General features: G+C 39.7%; 1 protein-coding gene across 1 annotated transcript; it reads right to left on the bottom strand.

Moving 5' to 3' along the window:
• Positions 1-2,351: 2,351 nt before the first annotated feature.
• On the bottom strand, positions 2,352-19,213 carry C24H4orf17 (chromosome 24 C4orf17 homolog). Its single transcript, XM_045536881.1, has 8 exons — positions 19,087-19,213; positions 16,046-16,246; positions 13,863-13,927; positions 12,618-12,761; positions 7,196-7,277; positions 5,546-5,753; positions 4,031-4,074; positions 2,352-2,554 (listed from the first exon to the last, which is right to left on the bottom strand). The coding sequence occupies exons 1-8, from the start codon at positions 19,211-19,213 to the stop codon at positions 2,352-2,354; spliced, it is 1,074 nt and encodes a 357-aa protein (XP_045392837.1).
• Between the last annotated feature and the right edge of the window lie 882 nt (positions 19,214-20,095).

The raw sequence follows: 20,095 nt of genomic DNA, 5'->3' as shown, positions 1-20,095 counted from the left end.
GCTTTGACAGATGAATTTTGTTTTTACCTAAATTTAAAATGAATTGAGCTCTTAGCAGCTGTCCTTTCCTTCCATATATTTTTTTAAATAAAACATATGTTGGCTTTTAAAATGAATAAAGTTTATATATGCATTTGTCTCCTATGATAATATTCAAACTAATGTAAACGTGTTTTCTGTAAATGTCATACACATGTATGAAAATATGCAAATAATTGTATTTATATCTGTTTTTCTACATCATGTATGGTTCTTAGTTACTAATTGATGATAACATGATTAATTTGCCATATATCTGTATTATTTGTGTGAATGGTTATGTTGAAAACACTGAGAGAAATTTGAGTTTCACTAAGTGCAAAAATCCATAACTATATGGAAACTTTGGCAAGGAAGGACAGAGCAAAAGGGAGCCTTTTAGTTTCCTGCCAGTAACTGTAGAGCAATTAAATGTTAAAATGATTGTTCTCTTGTCACAGTTAAAGTGAGATTTCAAGAGACTTCACTAAATTTGAGTAAAATAAATTGTTCTTCTTTTCTGCTTTTTTAAATATATAAAAGTTATATTTAAAAGTACATAACTTATGTATGTTACATACTAACTAGAAAGTTTGTTGGATTTAGTATTGATGTTCACTGTCTTTTGCTTTTTGTTGCTTTATTCTTAGTAATCTATTATAGTTACCTATTGTAAAGTCAAGTCTGTAAGTAAGGTATGTAAATAAAGAAAAGCCCTACAATTCTAAAATAACAAAGCTTATGTCTCAAGTTTTATATTTCAAAGGTTTAGATTTTTCCGAGTAAGTGTTGTTTACTGGCTTGAAATTATGCCTTTTACTTAAATTATTTCATATAGACTAGGGCACTGTTTAATTATGAAAGGTGAAAAATCATTACAGATATTACATAGTTTAATTTTCATCAATTATAAAAAAGACCTGTATTAGTTTCGTAGGGGTGCCGTAACAAATGACCACAAACTGAGAGGCTTAAAACAACAGAAATTTATTCTCTAAAAGTTCTAGAGGCTAAAAGCCCAGAATCAAGCTAGCACAGGGCCAGGCCTCCTCTGAAGGCCCTAGGGAACAATGCCTTCTCTAGCCTCTTCTTAGCTTTTGGTGATTGCGAGCAATGCATGGTGTTCCTAAACTGGCAGCGGCATCACTCCCGTCTCTGTTTTGTTGTTACTTGGTCATGTGCCCTCTGTCTTCCATGTCTGCATCTGCGTCCAGATTTTTCTATTATCGGGAGACCAGCACTGGGCTAAGTTCACCATAATCCAGTACGTTCTCACCTTAACTTTATTGCATCTGCAAAGACCTTATTCCAAATTAGGTCACATATCTTTTTAGGGGACACAATTCTACCCACTACAAGCCCACGTGTTATCTGGGCTGTTGGTGATAAGAAGGTGACATTACCATCTCTTCTGAAATAACTAATTTCTGAGGTAATTAAAAGTTTGGTTCTAAAAATAATATTAAGGTTTGTTTTTTCATTTTAATGTATCCTTTTCTCTCAACATTGCTTTGGTTTATTTAGATTCCTTATATTAAACTTTAGTAAATATTAAAGTTACTTCTATTGGAACATAATAAAGTTAGAGAATTTAATATTTAAATAAATGCAAGGATATATGTCTGCTGAACTATTAGGATTTCCCCTCATTCAATTTCTTTAATAACCTACATTCTTCTTAAGGGAAGCACCAGAATCCAGCCACACACTAAAAAAATGATGGCAATGGCCTGAGTGGTTTATTTCTAAAATACAAAAATATTAGGTAAATTTGTTAGTATCTACCATTGGCATTGAGTAGACACTAGCTCCTTACTCATGAAGTTAGAAATAATTTTTATATCTTTTCTTTTGGGGGGGAAGTGAGCATTTTTTCCATAGGAGTTCAACCACACTGAAACCCTGTGGATTGCAAATTATCATCTCACATGTTAAAATTCTCAGTTATTTGGTGGTGGTTTTTTGTTTTTCTTTTTTTCTTCTAACAGTTCAGGGTAGGTGTCATGCTGTAACTGCCTAATTCTGATTATGGATGATTTTTCTAGTATCAGAGCCTATGCTTATGTACGAATACTAATAGTGCAAGACTGGAAATGTAGTTTATAAATAAACATTATTTTTTACACATGGTATTAAAATTAACCACAAATAGAAAAATTGTCTCCATTATTATTTATTTGTCCCATTGTGTACAGATGTTTTGACATTTACATGTGCCGCCATAAAGAGGACTGCTTGATTCCGCAATGCCAAAAAATATTTTTTTAAAAAATAATTCCATGTTGTAAATGTGAAGCCCATGTTAATGAAAGAATTAGCCCAGTCCAGGCTTTCTATCTTTGGTATGTTGAAGGATAAAATGCTCTTTGGGGACAGAGATTATATCCTTGCTGTATACTCCTTGCTGACAGTGGCTTTGCTGATACACAACCCAGAGAATTAGGCCTGGGAGGAGACTTTGGTTTGCTGAAATAGTCTGCAACAGGTATTTTCATCTTGTTTCTTTTTATAAACAATGGGGGCTTGTGCTCAGCCTCTGAAATAGAAAAAAATCTGAATAAGACCATAATCGAGACTCTGAATTCAGCTTCTGCTGTGTTTTAGAAGCAAATGATATCCAAAAAAACTGTATGAAGATTAGGTGAATTAGTTACACCCAAAATTGATAAAAGAATCTCATCCCATCTTTCTTACCACCTGCTCATCTTTAACTAGTCATTTGTTCTATAGCATGCAACAAGAAGCAAATATGATTTTGGTAGAAATGATTTAGAATTGGTGATGGGGAAGAGTGGTGGGTAAGCACGGGACAAATGAGAGAAAGGAAAAAGATCTGTGGTCCCACAGACAAAATAAGAGAATAGACAAGCAGTTAAAACAAATTAGTTGTACTCATAAGGCTTTCCAAAGGCCAACATGGTTGCACCCAAGCAGGAATAGGGATTTGAAGAAAGGTTGAAGATCAATAATGGAGAGACAGGGGCATGGTTTGGGAGTTTCTTACACAAAAAAACTTCCAAGTATCTAGATGATAAAATATATGTGGACCTTACAGATAAGACATAAGGTTGAATAATAGAAACCATGACTGCCATGATTTGGTAGCCCTAAGATGAGGAGTTTGGTAGCAGAGGCTGGATACAATGGACTACCCTTGGAGTCAGAGTAAGGGACGACTTTGTAATTTCGAAAGTACACTTATAATTGCCTCCTAGCAGATAAAGCCTCTTTTGGGTCTGGTTAACTCCAGTGGAACTTGCTGGGGTCTAGAGAGTGACCCCAAGGAACTCTAATTGATTACTATATCATTCCTGGTACAAAGGGAAGTTGTAGAAATAATAGATAGTGTAGAGAATGCTTCATAGTTGTTGCTGTAGTCATCATTGCTATGCCTGTTCGAAAGCTAGAAGCTGCCAGATCTACCAGGATGCTTCAGTTGGGCTAGTCTGAACCAAAGTAGGACTTCCCATGATTCTTGATTCTCCCTGGGCCAAATTGTAGGCTGGGCCTCTGGTGGGGGCACAAAACTGCTCTTTTCAAATTTAACATCATATTTCAGCTGCCTTGTAGGATACCTGCTGGAGGCTGACTGCCGTTTTACTCTGTTCTCTGGCTCACTTTGTTTCCAGTGAAATCATTTAGCTCCGTGACAGTTAAGCTATGAAGAACCAAAACTCTGAGACCACTGTCCTTGTGTTAGGTCAGTGCAGGGTGTCCCTTGCCACTGACTCGGCAGGACCAACAGTACAGCTCCTGCCGTCCTGCTGTTGCACCTCTCAGACAGTGTCCCTTATCAGTCACTTCGCTTTTCAAAACAGAAGTAAATTGATGTAAAATTTATCTCCAGGAGAAATTCAGCAGATGCTGTTCCTTAAGAGTTGAGCCGGAAAGCACTATCGTATTTTTCTGTTTTTCCCTTAAAAGCACAAATTCTCAAAGTCTATCCCCTAAGTAGTTAATACTTACTGGTTTCCTTATACCGACTTAGTAATTATCACAAACTGTACTTAACCTTTGGGCACTTCCTTATTCCCTTCGGATCCTTGACTCGACACTCTAAATCAATTGGAGAAAGAAAAAAGTGAATGTCAGCTATTTCAGAGATAAATTCTGCCCGTTCTGTTCATCTTTACAGATTGAAGGGGATGGATCTACATCTGTCTATATAAATGATGAGGAAATGTCTGTAACAGAAATGTAGATGTTTTGCCTTCTCTTCTATTACCTTTTCAGGGACATTTTCTTAGCCATGAGCTAATGCCTAGTCCTGCTCTGCGTTTGGCCTTTAGTCTTTGTTGTTGCTGATGCTGTTATTGTTTAGTTTTAGTCCTACAGCCCTTCCCATGGGAAGGAAGGGCCGGGGATGGGGAGAGAGGGAAGCTGGAGAGAAGAGGGTGGGAAGAAAGCCGGAGACCCTCTCCAGGGTGAATTTTTGGCACTCAACATTGCGTTGTAAGGACTTGAGTTTTGAGTTTTGATAAACTCCATTCTAATATTTTTAAACAAGAAAAAAAAAGAGGAAATATCACACATACAGACAAGTATTTTCTATAGACTACACTATCATCAACAAGCTCAGTATATGTGTATCTTAAATATGCTATCCTGGTTCTTTGTTTTTTAATGCATACAGAATTAAATTTATTTCCCAATGAAAAATTCTTCTTGTTCTGAGCACATATCTAGCAAGTATATCATACATTAGTCACTAAGACGGAAAATGACCCTTTTATCATCTCCCAGTTTCTGATCAAATAGCAATACAAATTTTTTTCTGTTTTAATGCTTTTTTCAAGCGACATTTATGTTTTCAAAAACACTATATTTCTCTAACTGTAAGCTTTACTCAACTTTTAATTTTAAGGCACAAAATTTTCTGTCCCAGCTTAAATAACATCTTATCACATATTCTTTCATCATGATAGTTTATGTAAATATGTGCTTTCCTTGTGTTACTGAAACTACAGGGTTTAAGAAAAAAATTCTCCTGCAGTAATTTCCAATTCTCTTAGTAGTTATTTTTCTCTCTGGAATACCCCAGGAGTATGTCAGAGAAAATTCAGTGAAGCCATTTATTTTACTCTTGCATTGTTCTACACCAAAAAGTGATACCTGCATGATATGCATTTGACAAAACATACAATAACCATAACAATTTTGGTTTCCTTAATTGCTTCTATTTTTAGTCAAACTAAAAAAAAAAAAAAAAAAAAAAAACTTTTGTTGTCTTAGATTTCTAAGGTAACTGCTCTTGCTTTGCCCTTGGTGAAAAGGAAATTTTTCTCAAAAAGATTATTGGATAAAGAAGACATAGTCTTGGTTCCTGCCAAAATGTTCTAAACAATAGAATGGAGAACAATTCTCGGATTACATTTAGGAAAATGAAAACAAACATATACTGTAGTCATTTACTGAATAAAGAGGAGACTTAGAATGGCAGCATTGTTAGCATTTTGAAAGGTAAATGACAAGAGAATTAGGTCGTTATGTACCATGGGCACCCTAGGTGGTCATTGTATCTACTTACCTGGTTGGCTCATGTTCTTCGCTGATGCTGCTCAGCGCTGTTGGTTTTGCAGGTGACTTTGGGGGCGATTGAACTGCGGGTGGTGAGTTCACCGTGAGTGGCTTCCCAGTCTCCGAGGATGCTTCCTTTGACGTGTGTCCTCTGCGAGCAGTCAACAGGTTTATCTCCGCCAGCTCCGAGTGAACCAAAGCTGAGACCCACTCTTTTTCTGATGTAAAAGAAAAAAAGGGGTGGGGGGAGCAAACGTTGTCATTGTCATGTTGGCTAGAAAGAATAGTTACAGCTATATCTAGAAAGATAGACACCAAAGTAGTCACTGAAATGATGTCTGTGGTGATTTTGTTGATTATTCCTGTTCTTTCTCATGTTTTTTTTTTTTTTTTTCTTTTTCTTTCTGGGTCATCTGCTCTCTCACCTAACAAGAAGCATTTATCACCTGTGTACTTTATTAAATGTTACATTCTTTATTTATTTATTTTTTTTTTTGAGGCAGAGTCTCTCGCTGTTGCCCGGGCTAGAGTGAGTGCCGTGGCATCAGCCTCGCTCACAGCAACCTCAAACTCCTGGGCTCAAGCGATCCTCCTGCCTCAGCCTCCTGAGTAGCTGGGACTACAGGCATGTGCCACCATGCCCGGCTTACTTTTTCTATATATATATATTTGTAGTTGTCCAGATAATTTCTTTCTATTTTTAGTAGAGACAGGGTCTCGCTCTTGCTCAGGCTGGTCTCGAACTCCTGACCTCGAACGATCCTCCCGCCTCGGCCTCCCAGAGTGCTAGGATTACAGGCGTGAGCCACCGCGCCCGGCCTATGTTACATTCTTTAAAAGGAAAAAAAAAGAGAGAATAGCTAGAGGACCATTGCCCCCATGCACTTCTCAATTGCCTGCAAAGCAGTATTGAGTTTCTAGGGTAAGGGACTGTTTCCAAAATGCTGCTCATTTGAAACCATTACTCTGTTCCTCAGACATTGGTATTTCCCAACACTGAGTAGTGCAGCGGTTCTCCCAGACCAGCAGCATCGGCATCACCTGGGAACTTGCTAGAAATGCAAATTCTTAGGTCCCACACTCAGAGGTTGTGCCTCAGTCCGGCTGGGGACTGGCCAGATCTGAGGATAGCTGCTCCATGCCACTTAACGGTTGCCGTGCTTGGGAACGGCATGTTTTCATGGGACGGGACAAGAAGGGCCCAAAGGAGGCAGGGGATGACTGAGTTGATGGCAGATTGGCAGAGCTGTTAGAGTCTGGAACTTGGAAGCCTGTGCTACTGCCGTCCACACCAAAGGAAAGAAATAAGCCGGGTTCAGGGTCCCCAGCAGGCCAGAGGAGCTGCGCAAGGAGAGCCCTGGGTGTCTGGACTCTGGAGGAGAAGCAGAAACCAGCCCTAGCTGAAAATAAGGTCTCAAGTGTTTCATGTCACCCAAATGAGTCCAATCTGAGACATGCTGAATTTTGGGGTCATTGAATGACCAACATGCATGCAGCTGGATACATAGGACTGCAACGATTCTGATATTGCAACACTGGGGAAATAATGCTGCAATCTTATCTTTGCAAATTCCAAGTAGAAAACTTTACATATTGGCATATTCCCAGTTTCTAAAAAGAAACGGAGCTCAGGGTTTAAAAATGCTTATCTTAATCTCACCTTTTGAACTTGCATGAACCAGCCACTGTAGAACTTCGGCCAGAGAATCAGTACGTAAAATGTCACAGAGCTTTGCCAGGATCTGACAGAGAATATTAGAGTTACACGTGAGCGAATCGACAGTACGAGGCTTATAAGGTTTCCTTTACCTTTCTCAGAATCTCATCTTCCCAAATGTCACTCTGCATGTGATGCTCAATTAAGTCAATTGGATTATAGCGCAAGAGCCAGACTTCAAATAGGACACAGCGGAATCTTAGCAAAACCAACATTTCTAGGACAAGTAATAGTTTGGGTTAGGCGATGCAGCGTGTTGCTCTTGTTTTGTGTGTTCAGGACCAACATCTTGGCAGGAGCAATTTATTTCTTTTGGGGAATTGATCCTTTCTCACTGCTGCACAGGGTTCGGATGAGAATCTGCCAGTCACACAACTGGCCAGATGTGCCCTGCTCCTGTCCGTAGGCTGAGGGAGGGCAACGTGATCCGAGCCGGATTCATCATTGACCTCAGTCCCTTAACACAGTGATTGGCCCAGTGGGATAGGAATATAATTCCTTTTAGTTAATCAGATTCCTTCCTTGACATTTTTTTTTTTAATCTAGAGCTACAGGACTGAAATGTAGGTAGCAGAGGAGATAGAAATATGAAATAATTAATCTAATAAAAATGGACTATCGTCATTAAAATAAAGGTACAAAGTGTTAAGTAAGGCCAGGTAATGAAGTTTCTAGTTTGAATCTTAATTGTATGTGCTGTTGGCGTGTAGACATACCTGGTATTTATACCTGTCTCATGAACTTCAGTCCTATGTATCCACCTGCACACCCAACGTATCCACTTAAATATACTACAGGTACTTTGTTTTTTTTTGTTGTTTTGTTTTTGTTTTTTTTTTTGAGACAGAGTCTCGCTTTGTTACCTGGGCTAGAGTGAGTGCCATGGCATCAGCCTCGCTCACAGCAACCTCAAACTCCTGGGCTCAAGCGATCCTCCTGCCTCAGCCTCCCGAGTAGCTGGGACTACAGGCATGAGCCACCTTGCCTGGCTAATTTTTTCTATATATATTTTTAGTTGGGCAGATAATTTCTTTCTGTTTTTAGTAGAGATGGGGTCTTGCTCTTGCTCAGGCTGGTCTCGAACTCCTGACCTCAAGCGATCCACCCGCCTCGGCCTCCCAGAGTGCTAGGATTACAGGCGTGAGCCACCGCACCCGGCTCAACTACAGGTACTTTGAACCCCAAATCATCTCTTGAAATCCCTCCAAGAACTTTTCTTCAATGACCTCATGATTTCTAGGAGCAGAGTAACCTTAAATCCTTCTGTTTTTGTTCTCCTTATTCTTTTCTTTTTTTTTTTTTTTGATTAATCAAGTATTTTTCAGTATTCCACTTTATTTTCTCCATTAGCTTTTTTGTTGCTCTAGGGATTAAAATATGCATTTTTAACCTATAACTGTGTTCCTTGAATTAATATTATACCACTTCATGTATTATATAATGTAAGAATCTTATGAGGGATACTTCCATTTACCTGTCACTTGGACTTTATTATTATACATTTTTTTCTTCTGGTTATAGGTTATAGTTTCATGTTCCTTGAATTTCTAATAATTCTTTGTTATTTGATGGACTTTATATATGCTACATTGTGGAGCATCTATGTTTTGTTTGTCTCCCTTTAAAAGGTGTTCAGTTTTGTTCTGAAAGATAGTTAATATATTGGCAGAGGAGCTTGACCTGTTGAAACTTGATTTTAGAATTTGAGAGTCTGGGTCTGGAGTATCCCCTAATCTAAGGCTACAGTAACCCTATTCTTAAGGTGTGATCTTTCTGGTGTCTCAACTGAATTCCTAGTGTGTTCAGCAAGGTCTCTTCACTTTGGAAAATAAGACTCTAGCAACTCTAAGCTTTGACACCTCCCATTAGCTCCCTTCTGCGAGGTCTCAGAATCTCACTCTGTGCATGTGCAGCTTAATATTGGACCAAACACTCAGTGGGACTTTATACAGATTTCTGGAGCTCATTCTATGCACAGATTTCTCTTCTTCAGCATCTTACTTTGCAAATTCTAGTCACCCCAGCATCCCCAAATTCTGAACTGTTTTCTATACCTAGTGAACATTGCTGCTCTCTGCCTGGGCTCCAGAGAGTTCCACTTCTCTGTGCTATGAGTGGTCACGTGCCCCAGGCAGAAGTCTGGGTTGAATACGGAAATTATCCCAATTGTTTATCTTCTCTCAATGGTCATAAATCTGTACTGTCTGTTTCCAATACCTGAAAAAAGTTTTTTCTATATTTTGTTGAATTATACAGTTGTTTACAACAGGTTAAGTTTTGAACCCAATCTATCATTTTAGAAGCAGAGTCCCTTGCTTACAACTTTGCCACCCCTCATGCCCCCAAATTAATTCTGCCTATTGCATTCAGAATGATTTCTCTAAAGTACAACCCTCACCATGTAATTCCTGTACTTACAAAGTAATTCAGTACCATTGAGTGCTTAAAATTCTTGACTGGCTTCCCACAGACATTGGGATGCAAACTGGACACCTTGATATGGCTAATAAAGTACTTTGTTATCCAGCCTCTGCTTAAGTCCAGCCCTATCTCTTGCTACCCTCTCTCTGCATCATTAATTGCTTTTAGTTCCTTGAATAAGCAACGCTCTCACCCCTTACCCTTAAGACATGAAGGTCTCTTGCCGGGGAAGGATCTCTTCCGTACAGTTCTTCATCTTCTAATTATATCCTAAACATTCTTTAGTTCTCTTTCTCCTTGCAGGCCTTCCTAGCTACAAAGTCTCCTGCTATATGTTCGACAAAACCTGCACAATCTCTCTCATACACTCTGTGAGTGAAGGAATCAGTTATATCCCCAAACTAGCATTTTGTAGTAGTTGGACATTAAATATTTGTAGAATAAATGGATGTATTTGGCAGAATTTTAATGTCAGTAACAAAGAGACTGTTATGTCTATAAATTCCAGATCTTTAAGAGGAAGGCTTAAAATGAGGTGCTAATAAACAAAGAATTCTGTTTTTCTTTTCCTTTAAAGTAATCATTGAAACTGCACACTCTCTCACATACACCCCTGTGCAAAAATGTCTCAATTTCACAACTCATTCAGAGTTACCCCCTGGATAGAAGGAAATTGGAAAATATTTCAGATTTTTTTTTTTTATAACAGGCATGGAAAGATGAAATACCTCCAAGATGAGCTCTATTTTTAGAGCTCTTTTGTGTAAGCCAAAAAATCTTGATAAGACCTATTTGAACACTTTATTCCCTTTTCTTTCATTTATTTAACAAATAGTCAACAACTATTTGGTAAAATGCCATGCTCTGTGTGCTGGTTAATATTTTTCAGGCAAAGTGATGAGTGCTGAAGAATCAGTTGTGGACAAGGCAGACAAGATCTCTGCCCTCAAAGGGTTTTACATTTTAGCGGGGTTTTAAAAAATCAATTAATGTCCAGGGAAGTTGATATCTGTAAGATGGAAAAGATGCTTTCGAGAGGAGGGCTCCTAACAGACACCCACAAAGTGAGTTACATGGATCGTGCTGGTCTGCTGATGTGGACACATGACAGTCTTAGTAAAACTGCCCTCAGCTTATGGTTTGTTTGAGTTGAGGGCCTTTAAGAGTTAGCTGGTTTTCTTTGATCTTGGAGGCACTTTTTGATTTATTCATTCCACAAACACTTATTTAATAATTACTAGGTGTCTAACACTCATCTAGGTACTGAAGATAAATCAGTAACCAGGAAAGATAAGTATGAGATCTTACATGACTTAAATTTTAGTGGCAGTGGGGTGGAGAGAGAGAAAATATTGAACCAAATAAATATGAACATAGCAGATATGGCATATGTTTTACAAAAAATAACAAATAAAAAATAACCTACAGAGTGACTAGGTAGCTACTTTAGATTGGGTGGTCAGGGAAAGTGTTTCTGAGTAAGTGATATTTAAACTGAGGCCTGAATTAGAAGGTGATCGGCCGGGCACAGCGGCTCACGCCTGTAATCCTAGCACTCTGGGAGGCCGAGGTGGGAGGATCATTTGAGCTCAGGAGTTCGAGACCAGCCTGAGCAAGAGCGAGACCCCGTCTCTATTAAAAATAGAAAGAAATTATACAGACAGCTAAAAATATATATAGAAAAATTAGCCAGGCATGATGGCGCATGCCTGCAGTCCCAGCTACTTGGGAGGCTGAGGCAGGAGGATCGCTTGAGCCCAGGAGTTTGAGGTTGCTGTGAGCTAGGCTGATGCCACGGCACTCACTCTAGCCCAGGCAACAGAGTGAGACTCTGTCTCAAAAAAAAAAAAAAGAAAGAAAAGAAAAGAAAAAAAAAGAAGGTGATCACTGAGAGGATCAAAAGGAAGAGAATTCTCTGGGCAAATCCCTTAAGGTGGGAATGAGCAGATTTTAGGAAGATCAGTGTGGCCAGAATGTGGCAGGTAAAGTGGACAGACAGTGATTCTGAAGACTCTGCATAATATCTGTCATTAGCCAGAATCACCAGGAAATCGTATATAAATACAAGTCAAATCGTCAGATACTCTCCCTCTGACATCTTTCCTTTTATTCTCCTTCCCAATTTTAATCACCAGCGTAAATTATTATGCCAATGCCACTAATATGTTCTACTTTTAAAACAGTTCCCGTTAGGGGCTTATTCAGTAACCATCCTCACAACATGTTCTGCTATTTGTAATTGTAACTACAGATACTGATTACTTAAAATTGCTGTAAGAGTCATCATTACAATACTTTGACTGCAAATTCATCGCAGTGGGTCTTACGGTAGGCATTGTGGAGGTTCCTAAAGGGATTCAAAGAAGGAGAAAAATGGCAGATGACAAATATCAGCTGGTTGATTTATTCTTGATTTTATGTCATGCTCAGAAATAACTGTGGCTGGGGAGAACCTTCCAGGAGGCTGCATAACATATTACTATTAATATAACTAAGTTTATAACTCCAGGCAGAGGAAGTTTGGGAAAATAGTTTTCCAAAGATAAGAGGGAGAGAAGAACGTCAATTGGAGGAATCTCTGTCTTAAAATATGCAACGTAACTTTATAGATAGTAGCAAAATGTTAGGAGTAGTGTTTCTCAAGCATTACGAAGATGATAAAGAGAAACACGGAAAGGACAGGAATGGGTTTGTTTGGCAAACACCAAGCTTTTCATCATGTCTAAACCAAAGGTGGTATTTACGTAAGAGTGGCAGGATTCCAGGGAAAAGTAAGACTGGAAATGAAAATAGGAGCATGCCTTAGATTTTAGGCTTAAGTAGTTTTAAATCAATTTAGTCATCAGTAAGGAACCATTCAAGTGTTTTAAAGATGCTAATGATGTGCCTTGTTTGTATTTTCATGCTATTCTCACGTTATGAATTTAATAAGCCTGCCTCTTACTTTTATTTCTTGGTCCAGATAGTTTGGTATGCAAACAGTGTTCGCTTTGACATCATTCTTGGTGCTTGTCATCCCCGAAGAACAGGAACCAGCAGTAGAGGATGCCTTTGGAGGTGATGGTGGCTTTTTGGCCTTATTTTCTTCCTAAATCAAAGGTATAAATATAATCAATATGCATTTGGATCCACTTATATTTTCTGTGAAAATTAAATGTAAAATGAATGAGAAATATTGTAGTTAATAAGAGATATCCATGAAAGTAAAAAAAAAAAAGGTTGTTAATTTGTGATCTTTCTGTCTGACGTGGGCATTTGAGGGTATGAATTGTCCCCTTAGGACTGCTTTTGCTGAATCCCATAGATTTTGACAGCTTGTGTCTCCTTTGTCATTCAGTTCAAGGAATCTTTTTATTTCCATCCTAATTCATTATTGATCCAATAATCATTCAGCAGGTTATTTAATTTCCATGACCATGTATAGATCTGAGTGTTCCTCTTGGAATTGATTTCTAGTTTTATTCCACTATGGTCTGCGAAGATACTAGTTCAAGACCAGCCTGGGCAACATAGTGAGACTCCGTCTCTACAAAAAATAGAAAAAAATTAGAAGGGCATGGTGGCGTGCACCTGTTGTCCCAGCTACTCCAGAGGCTGAGGCAGAAGGATCCCTTGAACCCAGGAATTGGAGGTTGCAGTGAGCTATGATGACGGCACTGCACTCTAGCCTGAGCGAAAGAGCAAGACTCTATCTCCAAAAAAAATTAGAAGCCACTTAAATGTCTCTCAACAGGTGAATGGATAAACAAATTGTAAGATAACCACACAACTGAATACTACTCAACAATAAAAAGGAGTGAACTATTGATGCACATAACAACATGGACAAAACTTAAAATAATCATGCTAAGTTAAAGAAACCAGATTTTATAAAGAAACTCACTGTATGTTTTTATTAATATAAAATTCAACAAATCCCATGCTAATCTTTAGTGACAGAAAAGCCAACAAATGTTTGCTTTTGGGAGGGCCAGCATCATAGAAGACTTTTGGGGGTGACGGGTATGTACATTCTCTTGAATACAGTGGAAATTTCCCAGGTGTGTGCATGTGTTTGTCAACACTCATCAAATTCCGCGCTTTGAAACATGGTGAAACATGGTGACTTTTCAGAAAGGTATGTGAAGAAAACGAGGGGAAACTGTAGAAGCCAAACCAAATAGATAACTGTAAATACCTGTTTCTTTACCTTTTCAATTACTAAGGGATTCTCATCGGAAGTTTTGAAGCACTCTTTGATTTGTCTACTGGGCTCTGAAATGAAATTGAGGAAAAGTACACTTATATTACACTGATAAAGAATTTCTATTATATGATATATGTGTCAGTTGCTTAAATAGATGAGAGTACGTCTGAATTTAAATGAAAGTCAACTCTGGGATCTGTTAATAAATGTTAGGTACAATGGCATTATGATAGCACAATAAAAGCATATATTTGTATTTAAAAACTAATTCTATGCCCAGGATGATGACATGAGGACACAATGCAAGTGCTTTCTTGCTCTGGTTAAACTGATTTTAAAGTACATATTTCAGTATAAGACATGTTTTTCTCTGTTTCCCATCCATATATCTGTCACTTTCTCTCATTAAAGAGAATTTATGCTTGTCACTTGCCCTGTAGACAGAAAGAGAAGATTTTTGCTGAGTTAAAATTACATTCTTTATTGTCTCTTTCTTGTTTTATAAGCCTCTTCTAGTTCATACTCAGTCATCTAATTAAAGCCCCTTAAAATACCCCAAAGCTTTGCTTAATTTTCCTTTACATTAATTTAAAGATATACTCTGTGTAAGCAATGCTCTCTCTTTTACTGAAGCTGTAGTTATCACAAACATTTTTAAAAAGATGAAAAGATTTTGTGCATAGAGCCAATGGTAACTAAATTCATTAGGGCTAGCTGAAGAAAGATAGAAAAATAAAGTTTAAACTTACCTCTCTCCAAGTAACGAAAACAAAATTATGGATGTCTATTAAGTTAGTGTTCACTTGTGGGAAACAGAAACCGTTCTGTTTTAAGCAAAAATTTAAACAATACAGGGAATTGGGAGTTTTTAACATTGTTGGAGCAATCCACTCTGGTCTTAATCATCAAAAATCATTCCAAGAACAATACCTTGGACCTGGTCCCCCAGGGGAGGCACTGTCTTTGTGAGAGTCAGGAGGAAGGGGAGTCAGCCACGGTCACTTCTGTGGCTGTTGCAACATCCCTAAGACTGAAGGTTGGGCAGTGGCATCCCCGCAGTCAGAAAGCCACCTTTGCCTTTGAAAGCCCATGAGTCCAGAACCTGAACCCTGGGAGGTTATAGCACAAAAACTCACGTCTCCAGGCATGCTTGTTAAGAGAAAAAGCCACCAAAAAGATGACAGCCCCACGTCTGGCATAGAAATCTGCCTAGATGGTAACACCTAACTCCCAGCAATGGACTCTTTCTTGCAAATGTAGTTTTTAAGGGTCTAGGTTCTATAGTATAAAAGGGGACCCCAGAAAGAAGGTGGAATAAGTAGGCTTTGACTGTTCATTGCTAGCAGAAAGGAGGGAAGAAGAGCTCTTGAAAGGATGGAATGAGTTCAGTGAGAAGACCTTAGAATGGTACCTGTCACATAGTCAGTACTCTGTAAATGATCCTTCTCACTACTATCATTAGAAAGATATCTATTTACCACATTATACCGTAATAATTTTCATGCACTCTGAAAGTTCTAGTAATACCATATCATTGCATACGGTTGGAGAAAGAGAAGAACTAAATATAATTTATGCCATGCAGAATTTTTTTCTTCTATTTTACCTTGCCCTTTGGATTTTGTCACACATCACTTTTGATCAATTCCTTTTCCCTTCAATTCGGTAAAATTAATTGATTGAATTGTTTACTAAGGACCAGGCATTGTGCTGGGCATTGGGGACAAATGAAGAATGGCAAAAACACAGAGGGCAGTGACCCGGGGCCTGACCTGAAGGAGATGCCAAGCTCGTGGGGGAGATGTAAACACGCAATTCCATCCGGATTGCGTTTCCCGGACTCACTTTCTGTCTGGCCTGGTTTCCCTGTCAGGGTTGGCTACACAGTCACTGCCATCATCTCTTAGCTAGTTTTGCGGGGATTACAGACTAGAACCAGACCAGATATATACTGGACACAGTTAATACATATTGGACATAGTGATACCATTTTAAACCTTATCTCGCTGCTGAATTGAGATTAGAAGAGTGAAACATTTTTACAACGAATAACCTATTTCACAGTGAGGAAATTTTTATAACTTTTTAAAAAATCGCTGCAGCTATTTTAGCAATCGTATTGATTTTCCTTCCCAATTACTTGCAGGGGGCGTAAGGACACATCTCATCGGTTGAGCAGGACTCACCAGAATGAGGCCGTGGGGGCACTCTGACACTGGTTGAAGCTGGTGACAGGCCTCTGACGGGGCTCTGCAGGGCTGCAGTGCTAGGTAGGCAGCAGCACTTGGCACAAGGCTTCTCATCCTTGTCTACACGGACAGGCTGGCCACCACCGCCCGACGCATCTTCATCATCATTCACAGTGCAGATTGGAATGTTATTCAGACCTGGATGAGTAGGGATAAAAAGGATTAAACCATTTCCCAGCCAAATATTGTTAAATGTACAGAAAAGGTTGGACTTCAAATTGTATGAACCAGTGCTAGGTAGACATTCTTTGAACGTCAGCGTAGCCAGTGTTGTTTGCAACACACGCTTCCTTAAAATGTTCTGCCATCTTGTCAGCCTTGAGAACCAGGCCCACATCTTGAATCTTGGTCTGGGAGTCAAGTGGCGTTGACCTGCCTTTACCCCAGACAGACCTCTCACTTCCCCCGAGCTCATAATGACCGGGAGGGACTGTGCTAGCCCCCTCCATGAATGTCAGATCTAAATTTTTGAAAGCATCCAAGATGCTTCAGTATAACAAGCTCTTCTAAAAGAGGCACGCTGGCTCCTCTTTTGTGCTGGCAGGAGGTAAAAAGCTGCTGGAAAGAGGGACGGGAGGGAGGGTAGGGTAGACTGTAGGTAGAAGCAAGGAAGGAGAGCTTGCTCCAAAGCAACCTCCTTCCTCGTGTCAGAGACTTCTGGGTTCACTCATTGTCCTCCAACAGCTATCTGCTTTTGGCTCAAATATAGAATTTAGTTCAAATATTAAATTGTAGATAGATGCTCTTTTCAACATCGATGCTAAGTCACGTGGAATTGGACAGCTTAGGAAATGGGAGGGTGCAGGGCATCGCTTCCTGTTGATCAGTGAGTTACTAGACGTAATAAGAGATGGCTGATTTGTCTCCTAAGCTGCCAGACAAGATTTTAGACAATATGTTTCACACTTGCTCGTTCTTCCAAATCTCCCTCTAGTACCACCCCCTTCTTAACCGTTCAGGTGAAATCTAAAAGGTGTTTGCTGAAACCCCATCTGAAATCCACCCCTGCCCTGGTCCCGTCTGCTCTCTTGTTTTTCCCACAGCATTTGTCACGTGTCATATTATATCGGTCTGCACATTGTTTGTCTGAGCTGCACTAAAATGTAGGCTTCATAAGAGCGAGGATTTTGTCTGTTTTGTCTGCACCTCTATTCCCAGTACCTAGAACAGGGCCCAGCAGAATGTAGGTGCTATGTGACTACCTGTTGAATAACTGAATAACGTCCAAATGTAAAACTTCATTTCATCTAATACTTCGAACTTTGCTGATAGTTATTGGTTCCAAATAGAAATGAGAATAAAATTGTTGAAGACAGAATCCCATCTTATCATTGTATCTTAAACACCTAGGTGAGGGTTGGTTCAGGCGCATAGTGAAAAATTGCCTCCCAAATGAAATATATAGAACCTTAACAGGTAACAAGTCAGTGGAAAAACTCTATGTTCTCCGCAACCTCCTTTAATTAGTAAAAGATGTGTGTGTGTGTGTGGGCAGGCATGTGTGTGTGCATGTGTATGTAGGGGTGTGTGTGTGTGTGTGTGTGTGTGTGTGTGTGTGGTTCCTTCCCCAACATGTGAGTTGTGAATCACTGTGACCTCAGACTTGCTCATTCTGATAATGCATTCCAAGGCTGTCTGCTTCTTTGCTGTGACATTTGTTTGCTTCCCCTTGGGCTTCATTTTCCTAATCTCCTTCAGGAACTTCATTTTGCTGGGCACCAAGCCGTTCTCCTTGAATCTTGTTTCCCTCTGCTGGTTTCCTCAGTGTGGCTTAGCCGGGCTTTCCTCTTCCTCCACCTCCAAGTTCAATCTTGGCCGGCCCATTCCTCATCCCTGCCCATTTGGACGACTGAATCAGTCTTTTAACTGCACTCCCAATCTCTGGGGAGGCCCTGCTCTTCTTCCAGTTTCTACAACACACCTAGAATGACTTTTTAAAGGAAATCTTGCTCAAGAACACGCAACTACTAATGGCTGCGGTAGAATATAAATTCTGTTTAAAATCTGTCAGTGGCTCTACAGCTTTATCTGGAGGTAATTTAAACTCCCTCCTTTCCTTCCACAAGAATTTCTCTAGCACCGCCCACGTGGCAGCCACTCCTCAGGAAACTGAGATAAGTGGGGAACAAAACAGACATACCTCCTCCCGTCCTGGGGCTCACTATGGCGGAGGTCCTTATTTAGGAGCTGATGTTCCCCTCTCAGGAATAAGAATCCCAGGGGTGGGTGTGGGGGTCTATTTTGATTAAGCCCCACAGCTGATGTTGACAAGCTCCTTTGTGTTGGACGGTGCCACACAGATACCCCGACAGTTCTGCTTGTTCTCCATACACTTGGTAACGTTGACAAATCTACCCCTCCAACCTTAGCCCCTTTCCCTCTTCTCACCACTTTCTCTGGAACCCAGAATATGGGTGCAAAGTGTAGACGTTTTTATTCTTCAATGCAAGCTAAATGGAACTGCCTCTCTCAGAAGGGAGATGCTCTCGTTAATACCTAATTTCCAAGAAGACTACTGTATAAAGTAGAAGGAAGGGAAGATGTAAGGGAGCATGGGAGGGAGAGAGGGACTGACGGAGGGAGGGAGAGAGGGGAAAGGAAGAAAGAGTGGGGGGCAGGATGAAAACACACGCTTCCCCAGGGCTGATACTAGCATGCAAATGCTGACGTGGCCGTGCGGGTTGTGAATATATTGAAGTACTTTTGTACATGTTGGTCAGTACTGTCCTGAGCTCCCTGAGTGGGCCCCACTGTCCTGGTCACTTTGGCCCCTCTCCAGGCCCTGCCCTAACAATCAAGCAATTCGAGGGTCACTGTCTGGCACAGACAGGGCCTGCAGGCCTCTGCTCTCGCTCCAGGGTTGACATTTGGTCCCACTAGTCAATGCTCATGCCTTACCGGTGGCTACATATTTTGAATAGCAGCCTTATCCCAAGTGTACAGGAGAGACACACATCCTAGGCCCCAAGTCACCTTACCTTTGATGTGGCAGACTCTTCTGGGATGCGGGGTGTGCCTCACTAGAAGGCAGCTGTCATTTCTAGCCATGATCCGGCTGCCTTTGACCACAAGCTGAGGCGCCGATGTCGAAGACTTGAGGTTCATGTCTATGCGTGTTGGCCTATTCCTCTCCACGGCTGCCAGAAAAGTTCTCGAAGTCTAACTTGATGGACGCCACTTCCAGACGTGTCCAGACCCTGAAATCACAGAGGTGACCATCATTCTCACAAGAGAGTTTGACATTTTCTTATACATCAAACATTTCTCCATCTTCTTGGTTTGCACTGAATTGTTTCTCACGTCAAAGTACGGTGAGGCCATTTTGCTTTCAGATTGAATTTTTGTAAACATTAAAAGCAGTATAGGCATAGATGGAACATAAAAACTTTCCCCTGGAAAAATTAAGTGTTTGGAAAGAATGTAAAGTGTATTCTCTTTTTAACTGCATTTAAGGTCACTTTGTTGGCTAATATAAAAAAATACATAATTATAATCAGTTTTGATATAGTAAATTAAAATGATGGTTTTAAATACTCACAAATGTGCTTTTACACCAAATTAACTTTAAATGAAGACCTTTCATATTGTTCTTTTAAAAAATCACTGTCTTAAATTTGTATCCTATTCCAAGAGGATGGTAAAACCAGAAGGAGAAAAAAATTCTAAAATGATGATATTATCTATAGACGATAAACTAGAAAACCTTTTTCATGTTGTTTGCAATATTCAGTAATGTTTAATGTTCCTCCATTCATTTAGCAAACATTTATTAGACACCTACAATGTCATAGGCCTCAGGGATTAAAGATAACGTTTTGGCTCTTAATGAATTCACAATCATGTGGCAAAAGACCATTGTTGATTAAGAACACAGAGTTATTAAAACTTTCTTGAAGATGGTATACTACTCTTGAAATCTAAAAAGATTGTTTTCCTGGTGCCTGTTGTATTTTTCCTATCTTACATGGAAACCTTATTTGTCAGAGC

Source organism: Lemur catta, chromosome 24, assembly GCF_020740605.2.
Source record: "Lemur catta isolate mLemCat1 chromosome 24, mLemCat1.pri, whole genome shotgun sequence".
Classification (NCBI taxonomy): Eukaryota; Metazoa; Chordata; class Mammalia; order Primates; family Lemuridae; genus Lemur; species Lemur catta.
This window is presented reverse-complemented; position numbering and strand designations above follow the sequence as displayed.